Source organism: Poeciliopsis prolifica, unplaced genomic scaffold, assembly GCF_027474105.1.
Source record: "Poeciliopsis prolifica strain line A6 unplaced genomic scaffold, Auburn_PproV2 SCAFFOLD013, whole genome shotgun sequence".
NCBI lineage: Eukaryota > Metazoa > Chordata > Actinopteri > Cyprinodontiformes > Poeciliidae > Poeciliopsis > Poeciliopsis prolifica.
This window is the reverse complement of record NW_026562388.1, coordinates 12,580,077-12,594,830: the sequence shown is the minus strand read 5'-3', so window position 1 is coordinate 12,594,830 and position 14,754 is coordinate 12,580,077. Positions and strand designations below refer to the sequence as shown.

The 14,754-nt window shown below is 37.9% G+C and overlaps 2 protein-coding genes across 2 annotated transcripts; one reads left to right on the top strand and one right to left on the bottom strand.

Annotated features, from left to right (window-relative positions):
- Positions 1-59: 59 nt before the first annotated feature.
- LOC129365539 (photoreceptor outer segment membrane glycoprotein 2-like) lies at positions 60-3,775 on the bottom strand. The gene is made up of 4 exons (XM_055038796.1): positions 3,641-3,775; positions 2,564-3,365; positions 1,709-1,955; positions 60-1,040 (listed from the first exon to the last, which is right to left on the bottom strand). Exons 2-4 carry the CDS (start codon positions 3,142-3,144, stop codon positions 768-770), a joined length of 1,101 nt encoding a protein of 366 aa, XP_054894771.1. The 5' UTR covers positions 3,145-3,365; positions 3,641-3,775; the 3' UTR covers positions 60-767.
- Positions 3,776-5,082: 1,307 nt separating this feature from the next.
- On the top strand, positions 5,083-14,175 carry LOC129365073 (uncharacterized). The gene is made up of 17 exons (XM_055037971.1): positions 5,083-5,178; positions 5,607-5,716; positions 5,809-5,898; positions 6,447-6,569; positions 6,648-6,806; positions 6,896-6,977; positions 7,091-7,280; positions 7,660-7,803; positions 7,933-8,123; positions 8,198-8,333; positions 8,418-8,472; positions 8,552-8,693; positions 9,145-9,319; positions 9,405-9,842; positions 9,909-10,056; positions 11,059-11,153; positions 12,978-14,175. The coding sequence occupies exons 2-17, from the start codon at positions 5,632-5,634 to the stop codon at positions 13,080-13,082; spliced, it is 2,358 nt and encodes a 785-aa protein (XP_054893946.1). The 5' UTR covers positions 5,083-5,178; positions 5,607-5,631; the 3' UTR covers positions 13,083-14,175.
- Positions 14,176-14,754: the final 579 nt, after the last annotated feature.

Below are 14,754 nucleotides of genomic sequence, written 5' to 3'. Positions count from 1 at the left end.
TAACCAAATACACTGTGGTATTTGCTATGTACATTCCACTTGTTTTTATTTGCTGTTTTGTCCCGCTTAAATCAGTTCATAGATTTTATACTCATTTGCAGTGTATATTACTTTGCTTTTCTGTAAGATGAGGATTTTTATAAATTTGATGTACGGTGACCAGCACAAATAGAATAAAGATAAATGTGGCTCAAGAATATAAATCTAAATCTTCCTAGATTTAGGAAGTTTTGATTGCATTTTGTCAACAAAAAGTGACCAGATTACTATAGATGATTGAACTTGTGAGTCTTCAATTGAAAGCATAGAACAAATCTTCTACCCAAACATTGGTTTAACACTAAGCATGTAAAAAGTTATCAACTAAACATTAGACATTTTTACAGATTTAGTACTTTACTTCACCATTGCATCCAAAAGTTTGGATTTTAATAAAACAAGCACGATTAAACATTATTAATGGCAAGGCCCCTTTCACTGACAAGTTATTCTGTTAAGTTGACATGGTGTCAGTCTGGTTATGGCAAACCTTTTCACTCCATTTTTTGTCACCAAAAGAATCCAACATGGCAACAAGTAAATTAGTCCATGAACTATAGTTGAGTAGTAAAATGAATCATGTCCTAATATGAATAGTATAATATATAATATCATTAACAGATCTTAAAAAAGTAGACAATGCATTATTTCAAGACCTCTGCTGAGAGCAGAACAAAAGCTCAGAGGATTGGAGATATTTTTCAGTACGGTCTTTAAGTCTGAAATGTTTAGCTTGTTTCCATCTTCTCCTTTGGGGGAACATTATCTGGCCCATAATGTGCCTTTGAGGTGGATGGGACATCGATGTTGGGGTCACCATTGTTGGCTGTGTTTATTTGGTTGCTCTTGCCGAGGCTTTTTATGATGCTCAGGTTGGTACGGGCCGTTTCCATGAGGCTGTTTTCCAGCAGCCAACCATCAGATTCAGAGTCGGGGTCTCCCTGCCTCAGCACATTTTCCAGGGAGGTCTGGAGGTACCGAACACCCGTCAGCACTGACAGCTAAAACAAAACAGGAATACAATTAGTGACAAAAATGAAAAAAAAGATTAAGTTTGTATGTGGTATGCTTTAATTATTTTTAGAAGATCAAAGGAGAAGCTAAGATTGTCTGAATGTAAAGATTTTTCTAAAACAACTGCAGATACAGGGATCCATCTTGAACTTAATTTTTTTTTTTTACATTTTGTCACATTAGAGTCCCAAAGAGTATTTTTTTTGAATCTGTATCAATCTGTATGTTTTCTACAGGAAGAGAGGCAACAAAAGCCATGAGACTTGGGCATATGGAAAAACTTTCAAAGCACATTCAAGTGTTCTTGTGACCCTTTTATATTTAGGATCCAAATCTATTACTCAGTATAAGTGGCAAATTTTGAAAATTTATGTTCAGATGCTCAAGCAGACTAAATGAGCTAAATTTATTTTGCAAAGAACGATGGGCAACATTTCAGTATTTGGTTGTGCAAACCAGGCAGACAAATTCAAAAAAATCTTCTATGTTTCAGTAATGGCAGCAAAAGCTGGTTCTACAAACACTTATGGACTACTTTCATTTGTCTGTTTCATAAAATCCCAATTAAATGCTTAATGTTTGGTTTTGACATGTGACAAGTTCAAGAGGGACAAATATATTTTCAAGGTAAGGTAGATTTATAGTGTTTCCTTGCCTCAAAGAGCCAGGTAATGAGGACTGTAAGGCCAATGGACTGCATAATGTGGGTGTAGTACTCCAGCAGTGCCTGTCGGCAGCCTTTCATCCACAAGTTCTGGTCCTCGGTCTGATGCTCATAGTTGAAATGGGCTGAGTTGTTGGTAAGCTGCTGCTGGATACAGGGCCGAGGTGAGTTGATATTGCAGCAGCTGAATGGGACGCCATCCATCAGGTACTTCCCCTCTACATTACTTCTCAGTCGACTTGAGAGCAGGAAAGGGATAAAGTTCGGTTTTTATTGGTCAAATTGGTGCATTTCTCTTTGTTTGTTTATTACGCCAAAAAATGCCATGCAAACTAACCTGAACTCGTGTGAACAAAATAGCCTCCTTGTTTAATTATGAATAAACTGATTAAGACAGTTGGGGTGCTACAACAGGTCAATGATCTCAAACACGTGTTCAATAAAAAGCTGGGTTTGGAAAAAGAATAAAACAGGTAATGAGAATATAGTTTCAATGTGAGGAATGGCCTCAACTTTTGCCTTACTGAACAGATAATGGACTATGCTTAAGAGGCAGATATTTGTCAGGAAACAAGCCATGAGCTCTCAATTCTTCTAGAAGAAGGGTTTAAATGTTTATCTAGAAAACATTTAGTCTGAATTTATATTTAGTTTGGAGAACACTAGGATTAAATGCAACTGTTAAAAATGAAGTTGTTTCTTCTATTAATCTTCAACCATTGAAAAAAGAATGGCATGGTTCAATTGTAAAATGTCAACAATAATCTCATTCATTCTTAGGAACAGCTCCGTATTGCTGTCTTTGTTGTCAAGTTTTTAAAATGTGGCACAACATACTGTACTTACTCTATGACTTCTTTTTTGGACATGTCCAGGTAACGGTTGCTTATCCACTGAATTTGAAACCAGTCTTTGTAGCCGCTGTTCCCACAGCACTGGAACTGTATCTGCAGTGTGTCCACAGTGTGTTTCAGGAAGCAGCGTCCTGGCATGTCTGTGTCCTTATAGAACCTCATAGCCTGCATCAGGCCCAGGTTCAGAGCCTCCTCTAGCTCCCAGTGCATGCTGTAACACATCAGAGCCCCCACAAGCACGCACAGGGTGAAAAAGAAGGTGCACACAATGTAGGGCAGCATGATCAGCTTCCAGCGCATGAACTTGGTGGAGTCCACACAGTCATAGCAGATCTTCCCACCCAGGAAATTGATAACACAAGCAATCAGGCCCACAGCTATCAACATGTTGGGAACATACTGGATGTCCTTCTCTGCCATCAGCTCTTCACGCTTTTTGAGCTCCACCTTGAGGAAGAGCCCCAGGCTGAACAGGATGACCCCTGTAACCACTGAGATCCAGTTGAGGATCCACAGGATCTGGGCCAGCTTGTCCCTCCTGGTCTTAGTAAACTTTACCTTTAAAACTGCCATTGTTTGTATATTTTGTAGTTATTCCTTAAAAGTGAGGGTGGGATTAATTGTGGGATGTAAGTAGATCTTGGAAAAGGAACAGTTTATCCTCCAGAGGGGGCAGTGGACTGAGGGGAGGGGATTTGGTTGTAGGTTCTCCGTCGGTCCTTTCATAAGCAGCTTACTCCATCCGTCGTAATTGATATAGTGTAGACGCTGCATTGTGGTCATACTGAAGAAAGCTATAGTAAAAAATATACACATTATCAAATGAGTATACTGTTTCAGAAAGAAAAATGGTGATCAATAAGTAGAACGACATTTGACAAGGTTTTTATAAGCATGGATTATCAGCACAATAACCATAACTATGAAACAAACATAAGATTAGTATTTCTTATTTCTATTAAATGTGGAAAAACAAATAATTCCCATTATGCTTACTTAAATATTATGCAAAAACTCTTATTTAGGAAATATTTTTTAAATATTTAAAAAGATATAGAGCTATGCTCACCTTCATGTTCTCTGCTTTCGTCAATAACACCTGATGCCATCCTCATGTTTGTCTATTTTCTCCATGATGTCCTCATTCTTTATTGAGGGAGCCGAGTGGTCATACTGACACAGATATCACAAGGCAGCTACGGGAGCATCTGAATGAGACCGGCAGCCAACACCTGACCCTCCACATAATCTCCTTTTGATCATTAATCGGCCCTGGGCCCCGCTTGGGATTTGCACCCACCTTCTGCCACCTATGCAAATCTGACAGTCTCAGTTCTGTGAAAGTAATACCAAGTATCTGTTGTGTAAGCATGTAGATTAAAATTCAAGAACAGATTTAACACTTGTCTTTCTTTTTCCAAGACATACTTTGTGCTAAATAATAAGCATGTTGTATTTATCAATTCCTAATATTCTTATGAAGGTGAAAGGTGGTCGAGAGTTTCAGTTAGACATAGTTAAGCACTAACACACTGAATGTTATGATTGCTGGAGAAAGGTAATCCTTGATGGGCCCTCCATGACTTTACAAGAATAAGCGACAGACGGATGGACAGACGGATGGGTAGACAAATGATGTAGCTCGAGCTCCTACTAACCTGAATATTTGCCTTCAGAAGTCCTCTAATTTAAATAGTTAACAGCCTCAAACTGCAGGTAGGAAAAACTAAAATTACTAGGACTGTACATAATCCTGTACTCCACCCTGTGTGATGGATGGTAGTTACAGCAGTATTCTGTGGGGATGCATTTCTTCAACTATGATCTGAAGCTGATCATAGTTGAACAAAAGATGGATGAAGCTTAGCACAAGGCAATTCTAGAAGAAAACTAGTTAGAGGCTACAAGCCATTCAAGCCATTCAAAACTGAGACTGATGTTCTTAATCTTAAACAAACAACCAGAGCTACAATTCAGTAGCCTAGATAAAACCATGTTCATATTCAGCCATTCACTCAGGGTGCTAAATGAAAAAAAGTTTCATTTTTTAGCTATTTAAAAATATTACACTTTGGTGTTTTATGCTATTTTTGTATTAAATAAAATGCCACTAAACTGCATGGAAGTTTTTGGGTAAAATATGACAAATGTGAAAAAGTCAAGAGTATGAATGTATTTTTATGGTACTGTGGGTAAGTATTTTTTACATTCTGCTTGTAAATTAATGATATAATCTAGAAGGAAGTTAACAGAGTGTTTTGAATGGATGCGCAACTATTTGGTTCTTTGAGATTTTGAGAAATACTACACAGAGGCAAACACAAAGTCAAACAGGAATACTTCCTTCCCTTTATAATTACTGGATTCTTCTTTCGCAGTAGTCCTCAGTACTAGTCCGGAGAGGGTGCGACTTGGCCAATGAAATGTTAACAGAGAGAGATTAGTGGATTAACATCTAAGAAAGTAGCTTGGGTGAAGGAAAACATTGCTGCAGCCACTGCGGTTGTTTGGAAATCCACATGACACAACATTGAGCACTCACTGGTCTGCTCAGACTCAGGAAATTCCACCAACAATCAGTAGACAAATAACCTCCTCTATTGCTGAGTAAGTACTGAATATATAGCATTTTTAGATGTCAGAACAATTCTCACAACCTCCATGCTTTAATCTGCTATTGAACAATCCATTGATCTAATTATGTTTAAGATAGTCTAAGAACATCACATGTTATAGGTTTGTAACACCTGAAGGACACGTGCCTGAAGTGTATTATAAATCTCCTGCTTGGTCTTTGAGGATTGTATATGAATATTGTTTTACCTTAAATATTGTAATAAATACACTCAGAAAGTGGTGAAGAGGTGACAGAACTCTGAAAAATAGCTGTTTTAAACTCTGACATAATTTACAGGCCTGTACAGTAAGGTCACAGATTATTATGACTATCAAAATCTGTGACCAGTGCCAATTTGGCTATTTGGGGGTTAATATTGCCTGTATATCACCATGTAAACGTCTTCATCCTGCTGTAGAACCCAAGATCTGACATTTAAGATCATGTTGGAGGGTCAATGGTCTGAAGCTTTGGGTGCTAACAAAATCAGAACCATCATTCACTGGCTGAAGAAGCAGAATATTAAAGGTACATAAAGAATAGAAGAAATCTTTGATCTCCATATACTCTGTGAAATATTTTATGGTGAAAGGTGTGTTGTTTTGTTAAACTTTACAAAGGTGATGCATGTTTGGAGGAACATCTGCAAACCTTTGGCTCCTGGCTACAGAGAACATCAGAAGTCACAAAAAAGGAATTGTCAACCTTGTGTAAGTATTTTGTATTTGGCAATTTATTTGTGAATTTCAATGGTAGATTCATTGAAAGACATGGCCTACAATATATCAATATACTTATTAACAAATGTGCTTCCCACTATTTTCTCCCAATCTCTTTCTTTACTGTTAAATTATGAACACTGACCTTAACTAGGAGAAGTAAGGCAGCCAGTGTTTCAGGTTTTGACAAGTTCTAATGTGCTTTCATGGGTGTGTTGATTATTTTTGCTTGGCCCAACATTTTTTGGAAGCTTCACAACTGTTCCATGTTTATAACCCTTTCCAGACAAACTAATGTTGATTGTTTCTCTTATTTGGGGAAGATCTGTTTCTTATTTTATGGATTGAAAAGGTGAATTTTTTTCTGCTCTCTTCCAACAAATTAATGAGTAAAAAGCACTTTAAATTGAATATTTTGTGTTAAATCCATTTTATTTCACTCAAGCTATGTAACTGGGCACTGCCACTTTATCAAATGTCAGTTCTGAAAAAAATCCCATAAATGCAAAACATTCATAGTTTCTATTTTCACCCAATAGGTTTCAGTCGTTGTCAGGGTTTGTGGATGTTCCTGGATCGGAGCTCCTTTGTTGAAGTACACATCTTGCTCCAGAGGCTACAGAACCTGCACATCTTGGTTCAGTGGTTGAGAAAACAACAAGGTCCAACAAGACGGATCAGCTAGACATTTTTAATAATTCCAGCACTAATGCAATCTTTTTTGGCTAATTTCCAATTAGGTTTGAAGGGTCCATGTATGATCTGCAGGGACACACAGCACTCATTGAATGTCAGACATGCCTGTTGGAACCAAGAGCTCTGCACTCTGAAACAACACATCTGGCTGGGTCGGCTTGTTCAGTGGTGGGGCATTATGGGGCTTCTGCCCAGGTTACCTGGTACTGATATCTTTTTAAATGGATGAATTGACATGACAGAAAGCAGTCACATCTCTAAAGACATTTGTGTTCCCTTTTGTTGCTGTTAGAAGCCCAAGAACTGAAACGTATCTCCCAGATGTGGAAGGAAATGGAGCTCCGCCATCAGGAAATATGTCTTAAAACTGCTTGGTAACACCACTGCTGTTTTTCTGTAGAGATTACAAATATTATATTTCTACTCATATCCTTAAATTCATCCTTAAATTTTGGTTTTCTTTCTTTTTTTCCCAATTTGAATTTAGGTGGAATAAGAGAGAGATGGAAAGATGTGTCTTTTTGATCAAGGGCATGGTGATGCAGCTGTCCAAAAGACATGGGTGTATATGGACCTCTGAAGACTGCACAGATCAATGCTACCCTCCACCTTCTCTTCAATCCCTTCTGAAGCTTGTCTTGGTTCCTTGTATTGACAACATGTTGGTCCAGGGTATTGTATCCAGTCAGCAATATGTCTAAGAACTCATTACATGGCATTTAAATGTATATTCCTTTGCAAAACTTTAACATTTTCACATTTTGTCAAGTACAACCTCAAATTTCAAAGCATTTTGATTAGATTACACTTAATAGTCTGGTGGTATCCAATCCTGGAGTTTAGACCTAAAATATTACAGCTTATAGGTTCATTGATATTCCCTAACAAGCCTCTAATGACTTCACAGAAATAGCGGGATATATAGAAAAATAATTAGTTATTATCACTTAAAATCCCAAATGAAATACAATGAAGTTTGTGGTTGTAGCTTAGCATAATGTTCCAAAGAATTAGTGCAGTCACCATGGATTATGGCTCTTAATAAACTCATCCCAGCTATTATACTTCATCGTGGATGTGGCTAACTTCCTACAGTGCAAAGACAACCTTCTGCAGTCTTTTTGCCATGCTTTCACAATTCCTCATAGATTTTCCCATCAAATCAAAGCCTTCTGGATGTTTGATCATGGGCACACAAAGGTACTCATTCAAGAACAATGAATGTGTTAAAATAGAAACAAATAAAGATGCATTTCTCTTTTTGTTATATCATTTATATTTAAAAATAACTTGATTTGAAAAATAATGCCCAATAAACTTTGTTCCTAGGCCTCCATGGAGCTCTTGTTGAGTCCCAAAGCTGATATCCCTCAGTTCTCCTGGCAACATCGATGCATTATCATCTCTCTGCTGAAAAGCAAGCAGAACCACATGGCACTGAAGTATCTCCAATGGACAAAACCTCCCATAGAAACCATAGAGGATGCAAAACTTTGTGCAGAAGTGTTTCTTCTAAGCAGGTGCTCTCTTGGCTTCTTTACCAATTGAGTAATGTCTTGAATTATAGCTTGGCTGTTTTTCTCCACCTACACAGTTGTCTGTCTGATGCTTGGGCTATGTTGAAAGGAAGCCACACAGAAAATGAGGATATGGTCATGTACTTCCTCCAGGCCTGTAAAGGTGTGAATCTACATGCTGAAGCTGTAAAATACGTTTGCCATGGATGCAACGTGGGTTAATCTACATTAACTCATAAATATTACTTTACTTCACAGTCCTAAGGGTCTAAAACAACTTTTTAAACTCTTGATCAGGGTGAAGAAGACTGCAGCAGAGTGGAAATATGCATCTTGCAGCAGAAGAATAAAGGTAAAAAAAAAATAAAAAATTACATAAAAAAATCAAATGTTGAAAAAAAGTGCATTGCATGTAAGTCTTGTTTTTTCAGATTGTTTTAGTGAAATGATACCCTGCCCACTGTCTGCCACACTGAATCAGAATCATGCGGAGAGAACGATGTCTTCAGAGGAACTTGTCAAACTGGTCAAGAAGGCTGTGACAGAAGTGAGAAAACCAAATCCCAGCATAAGGTATCGGGGCTTCTAAATTATCATACATCAGTGAGACAGGAGCATGTCAATAGCTAATCTAATAATAGAAGCTAGGAGAAAAAAAACAACAAACAGTGACAGAAACAGATGTATTTGCCTCCAAAACCAAGAATTATTTGTGCAGGGGTTGGGTACTACAACATTAGGTGAGGAAGCACTTGCACAAATCCTCTGTTGAAATGAAAAGCAGAGGATTTGGAGACATAAAAGAGAGGGTTTCCAACCTAAGAACACAAAACTCCCTTCCAGGCATAGTGGTAGTAACATCAACAAAAGGTTTCAGTGGTACTGGTCCACTGCATTAAGATGATGGGATAATTAAAATAATAAAACTCAATTTACTCAATTTAGGCTGCATCTAGTATAACATCCATGTCCATCACGAGCTTATGTCATTTCTGAAGCTAAAGCTTTGTGTTCTTTATTACAGTGAGGTTGTGTGGCCAAAGAAACCAAAGAGAAAATCAAACAGCAGAGAAATATTTCTGTCAGTGCAGGCTCTGCGTCGCCTCACTCCAAGTCCATTCTCAATGGAAGCTGTGGAAGAAACTGAACAAACAGCTAATACAGAGGATGACCAAGGGGAACACTATGCTCTCAATTCTGTATGTAGTTTAAGCCCCCACTTTTTAAAAAATGCATATGTATTTTCAAGTGAAACAGTCACAGATCTTTGTGTCTTTGTTACAGAATCAATCTGAGACACCGGACATTCTGACGTCTGAGAATCAAAGGTCTTTGTCAGCCCTTTCTTTCTCCTCTGCCTCATCAGCACCTCTGTCGACACATCCTCACTTTTTTGACAGCACCATAACTCTGCAGAGGATTTCAGCTTTTCTCACTGATCAGGAGATCCAAACTGAAGGAGATGATGAGGACAATTTCGCCTCTGTGGCTGATTTTCTGCTGGTGCCAAAACTGTCACCAGATGGCGCCACAGAACATTACTTCGACAAAGGTTTAAAGTCCCAAGATAAAGTAATATCTTATGGTTTGCAAGGTGGCAAAGACAACAGGAAGTACACACCAGGAGAGCAAGCAGCTGATGATTCTCCCAAAATGGTCGCTTCAGGTTCCTACCAGAGGGAAGACCAGTCAGACGGTGTTCTGGTGATATCAGCAGAGCAGGTGGGCACAGCTCACAAAACTGTATATGTTCTGTTGCCTGTCTTTTACTGCACATTTTATGATCAGACAGGGGATGAACACCACCAGCAAAAGGAAGCTCTGGGGTGTGGCACCCAAGACTTCTCCAGTAGACCACCAACAACCCTCCAAGATCCAGTGACTGACCTGAACCAAAGCTTGATTTCAGAGGACAACTCTGGCCCACCAACACTTGGTAAGCAGGACAACTCAGGTTGTAGCTCTGAGCCACCCTACAGCATCATATCCACTTCTACCCTCTTGACTGCTGAGAATTCCTCTGAATTTAAGTGTGTCTGGAAAATAAAGCAATTTTTTAAAAATTATTGTTATACTTTTTTCTAATAACACCAAGTAGTCTGGTTATACAGTTTCTAACTGCTGGATGAACAGTTTTTGTCTGCTTCTCTTTAATCAACAATTCCAATTGTTTCATAATCCTGGATGAAAAACGTGTTTCCAGCAGAAAGTCTGCACCTATCTACCTTCACAAAATTCACCCTCTTTATCATACACAGGTTCTCAAAGGGCTCATTCCATCACTGTTCTGTTTTACCCATATATATTTCTTCTCAAAATATTTTTGTGTTCAATATAAGCAAAATTGGTTGTAATTTATCTGTTTCATGCTTTCAAGATTTAAGGTCTTCTAGCTTGAATACATTTTTAACTGTTAAATCGTACATTGCAGAAAAAATAAATTACCTTGAGGGAATTGCTAATTAGTTCTCTTGAGAGATGACTGAATCACAGAGAAACTGTTGAGCTGCTCAAGGGTTAGAAATACAGGTAGTAGCATCAAAGGGATGGGGACTGGAAAGAGACTGGTTACCTCAACCTTGCTGTGGCAGCCATTCATCCATAAAACAACCCCTATTTCGCCACTGCATTTCCCCCACCCCATAGTCTGCGTATATGTGTGTATGGGGGAGTACCTTAAAGCTCTGCAGATGCACCTCTTTTGATCACAGCTGGGCTTGCTGTCTCTCACTCATGCACATCTTTATAGCTAAGTCAAAACTCAAAGACATGAGATTGGTTAAAAATTATGAGAATATTTTTTTCCTTGCCCAACGGTTCATCTTATGTGATAGTTTCTTTTAAAAGGAACTTTAATGCTCACACAATGCTGGCATAAAAGCAATATCTTCAACATTTACCTTTCTCAAGTCATAGTTTTCCTTCTTGTTGCTCACAGATAACACCACATCTTCCTGTCTACTTGGCCCATCGTTCACCGACAGTCTGGCCAACTTCACTGATTTCTGTGCAAAGCAAACAGATGACAAACAGGTACTGAATGTTTTTTTCAAATCTCCATGTACAGTCATTGTCATCAACGATGTGAAACATCATCCGTCCTGCAGGGGGCACTATTGCTCCAGTTAGCGACTTGGTGTTGCTGGGATGATCTCATTTTTAGGCCCTTGGGATTTCTCCTCATCACAGCCCAGCAGGTGTCCTCTTTACTCCCCTTCATCCCTTGTTCATACGTCTTCCAGCATAAACATCACTGCTTTTAAGATCTCCTCCCGCAATGATGTCATTCTCCAAACAGAAGTGCAGGTCACATTGTTGCTTTTGTATATTTGTTAAAAAAATAGATGTGTCCTCTCCAATCTGACTAGTTTAATATGGATTTGTGCTTTTTCTTTGACCTAGAGGACTAAAGGACTCACTGGTGGATTAAGATGTGTGTACCTCAATTTTTATGCTGATTACGTAATGAATTATTATGATAATACAAGAAGTATGTCCACACAAAGCTGTAGTTCATTAAACTGTGGGGTTAATAAAAATAACTACAGATTATTGACCTAACTGCGGTGCCCTGTAAAACATGTTGAAATTTACATTTTGTCATCTTAGAACTTCAATATATCTTTTCAGTATTTTGTTTGCAAGTAATGCATAAAATTCAAGCTGAAGAAAAACAATACACAGTCTTCAATTTTTCTTCAAATTAAAATTCTGAAACATGAGGATTTATACTTAACACACATACACACACATTCATACACACGCATGAAAACAGCATATCAGGCAATCTACCCAAAGATGAAACAGGGCACTGAGAGTCAAAATTTAATCGGTAACATTCACAGAATGGCTAAACATTTCTGGAAATACAGTCAAAAAGCAATTGCTAGCATAAATTTGAGACAATATAATTAGAAAGATAATGGTTCTACACCAGTTCCTTACTCAAACCCTGTTTTATTGCTCATAAATTGTGAATCCAGAATGCTTATCTTTGTAATAAGTCTGTTTCTGTCATGCCTTCTTTTAGAAACAGATGTTTAATTTTCTTGACATTTAAAGATGACCAGCTGTGTTAAAGTGTCTGGCCACAGGGGATTTCTCATCTTTGTCCCAAATATTACTTTTGTGTTCAGAAATGACTTCTGACTTTCAGTTTCATCAATCTATCCAAAGCTGCTTAGGCATTTCTATGAATAAGCTATATTATATTAATATGGTATTTGCAGCTCCTCTGAAGTTCCCACAGACATATTGACTGATCCTCTGATTATTTCTTCATTTTCATAAGGATAATGATGGATTAAACTGACTTCAAAGACATGTTCGAACTTAACTCTGCTTTAACTTCTCCACCATGTTGTCCTTAACCTGTCTGCTGGATTACTTGGGCTTACCAATGTCATCTAACAAACCACTAAGGCCTACACAAATCAGTTGTATTTTTACAGACATTAATCACATTGGCTTACATAAAAGGATTTTATGTAAGCTAATGTGGAAACTAAACTTTCTTTTGGTTTGGAAAACCCTATAGAAGGAAATGTAAATTGGGAAATACAAGAGCAAAATTACATTAAAAAAAATGTGGATTGAAACTGCACTGCTTGGTCAAAGAAACATGCAGCAATGTAGTGCTGGCTACTGCTACAAGTTAAAATGTTCAAGGTTTAAGGTGAGATGAATGGCCTCTATTAGGAGCATTTAATCAGCAGTTGGCCCAGTGCATCCTTTCTACTGCACCCCCTCAAGGGGAAAGATTAATGGGTACAGGATATTTCATTAAGCCTGTCACATCACTGCTCAGGATATGAGGCTGTAATTGTGTCTGTTTTTCACTCTTGCTTTGTGTTACAGGCAGAAGGAAAGGAGCTTGCAGGTTGGAGAGGGAAGTCTCCACAACAAAGAGTCATGAGTGGAAGAATACAACCCAGGAAAGGCAAACGAGTGAAGAGAACATGATGAAAATAATGCATGATAAAAAGAGTCTTTTGAAGACATGAATCTCAATTATATATCATGAACTCACACTCTGTAACACTGACCGATCAACTAAACATTGGACATACCAGCAACATGCAGTACATGCTTTCTTGAATGTTTCTCTGAGCTAAATCTGAAAGCGTCACAAAGATTGTTATTAATATATATTTTCACCATTGTCTGTTCAATATTAAAAGGATACATGCTGTTCTAGATAAAAACACAAATACACCACATTAAAACATCCACTGATGTTATCCTTGGAATTGATTCCACTCTTTGCATTCTTTGCTGGCTTCCCCCATGCTTGGAAAAAAAAATGGGATGTTTGCTTTGTAGCCATAGCATCTCATGAAAAATGGATGACCTCCCAATGCTTTCTTCAGTCCATTCCCCTCTATATTTACCCAGAGTCCAGGGAATGCATTTGGGTTAGCATCCCTCCCCTTATCCCTCTCTTGTTCGGGTGAGTGAATAACTTAACACATATTTCAGGTTGACACACTTCTCCTGCGGGTCTCCCCTGGGCGCCCACTTCACGAGCCCACACATGTTGTATTATTTAAAAATGGGCTTTGGAATTCTGCTCATGTAATTTCCTCTTCGTTTTTTTTTTTTTTTTTTTTTTTAAGACTTTGACCTTGCAGTTGTTGCAGCACTTCTGATACCAAAGGTTGTTCAAGGTCTAATCAGTTAGGACATCAGCTAAACTACATGTAGTTAATTTTGTGTTGAGAAACAATCCATCTGTTTCTCAGATGGTTGATTTTTTTTTTAAAAAGGAAGAATCCTTTTCTTTCTAAATTAGCAATACTATTACATAATTAAAAAGACTAAACAGATTTATGCATACTTCCCAGGATTTAGATTGTTTTGTTACAAAAATGCCATTATTCCAATTTAAGATCATATGAACAATCTATGAGGATTGCTTTCCGATTGAATGAAATGGGGGCAAGATTCTTTCATCTGAAAGATGAACTGTGTATGGGGTGTGCACAGTGCATGGTATTGGTATACTTTTTTTTTGTTGTTGTTTATTTTGTTTTGTTTTTTTATTAAACTGTAAAAGAAAATCTCCATCTCACAATTTTCTGTTATATACATTTCAGAAGCCTTTAAAGTGATATGACAATACCATAAAACCGTCTCAGTTCTTTGGAATCAAATCAACTTTAAAGCCTAAACCTCTCGCACACAAACATAACTCAAGCTAATCTGTGAGCTGATAAGATCATGAAAATCAGAGTGCAGAGCTGCAGCAAAATGACAAGGCCTAAATCACACACCCGGGAGATAATGCGAAATACTGCAGTTCGTATGATGGATACAAATAGCTTCCTGTTATCTCTAAGCACACAGATAAATACTTGTCTTTATGTTGTATTGAATATTGCAAGGCGAACTATAAGAATAATATACATGGATCCTGGTTTTAAAAGACTCCATGAGACCCCTGATGATGAAAAAGCTATAGGTTCACATTAATAACTTGCTAATTAAAACAACTGTATTCGTAAGCCCTTTTGTTCCAGAACGTAAAACTTGAATCTTTTGACATTTTGCAACAAAAAGGTCAAACAATTAAAGCTGGTGATCATAACGTGTCTGTTGACTAGCAGATGGGATTTTTGCCCACTGGAGGGCGCTG

Bases quoted from the DNA above. Each gene is read 5' to 3' on its own strand.
- LOC129365539 (XM_055038796.1), bottom strand. From the start codon at position 3,144: ATGGCAGTTTTAAAGGTAAAGTTTACTAAGACCAGGAGGGACAAGCTG. The intron at 1,956-2,563 runs GTAAGTACAGTA...CCTGCTCTCAAG, and splicing joins TCCAAAAAAGAAGTCATAGA to TCGACTGAGAAGTAATGTAG. The intron at 1,041-1,708 runs GCAAGGAAACAC...GTTTTGTTTTAG, and splicing joins TCATTACCTGGCTCTTTGAG to CTGTCAGTGCTGACGGGTGT.
- LOC129365073 (XM_055037971.1), top strand. From the start codon at position 5,632: ATGTTGGAGGGTCAATGGTCTGAAGCTTTGGGTGCTAACAAAATCAGA. The intron at 6,570-6,647 runs GTCCAACAAGAC...ATTTCCAATTAG, and splicing joins GTGGTTGAGAAAACAACAAG to GTTTGAAGGGTCCATGTATG. The intron at 6,807-6,895 runs GTACTGATATCT...TGTTGCTGTTAG, and splicing joins GCTTCTGCCCAGGTTACCTG to AAGCCCAAGAACTGAAACGT.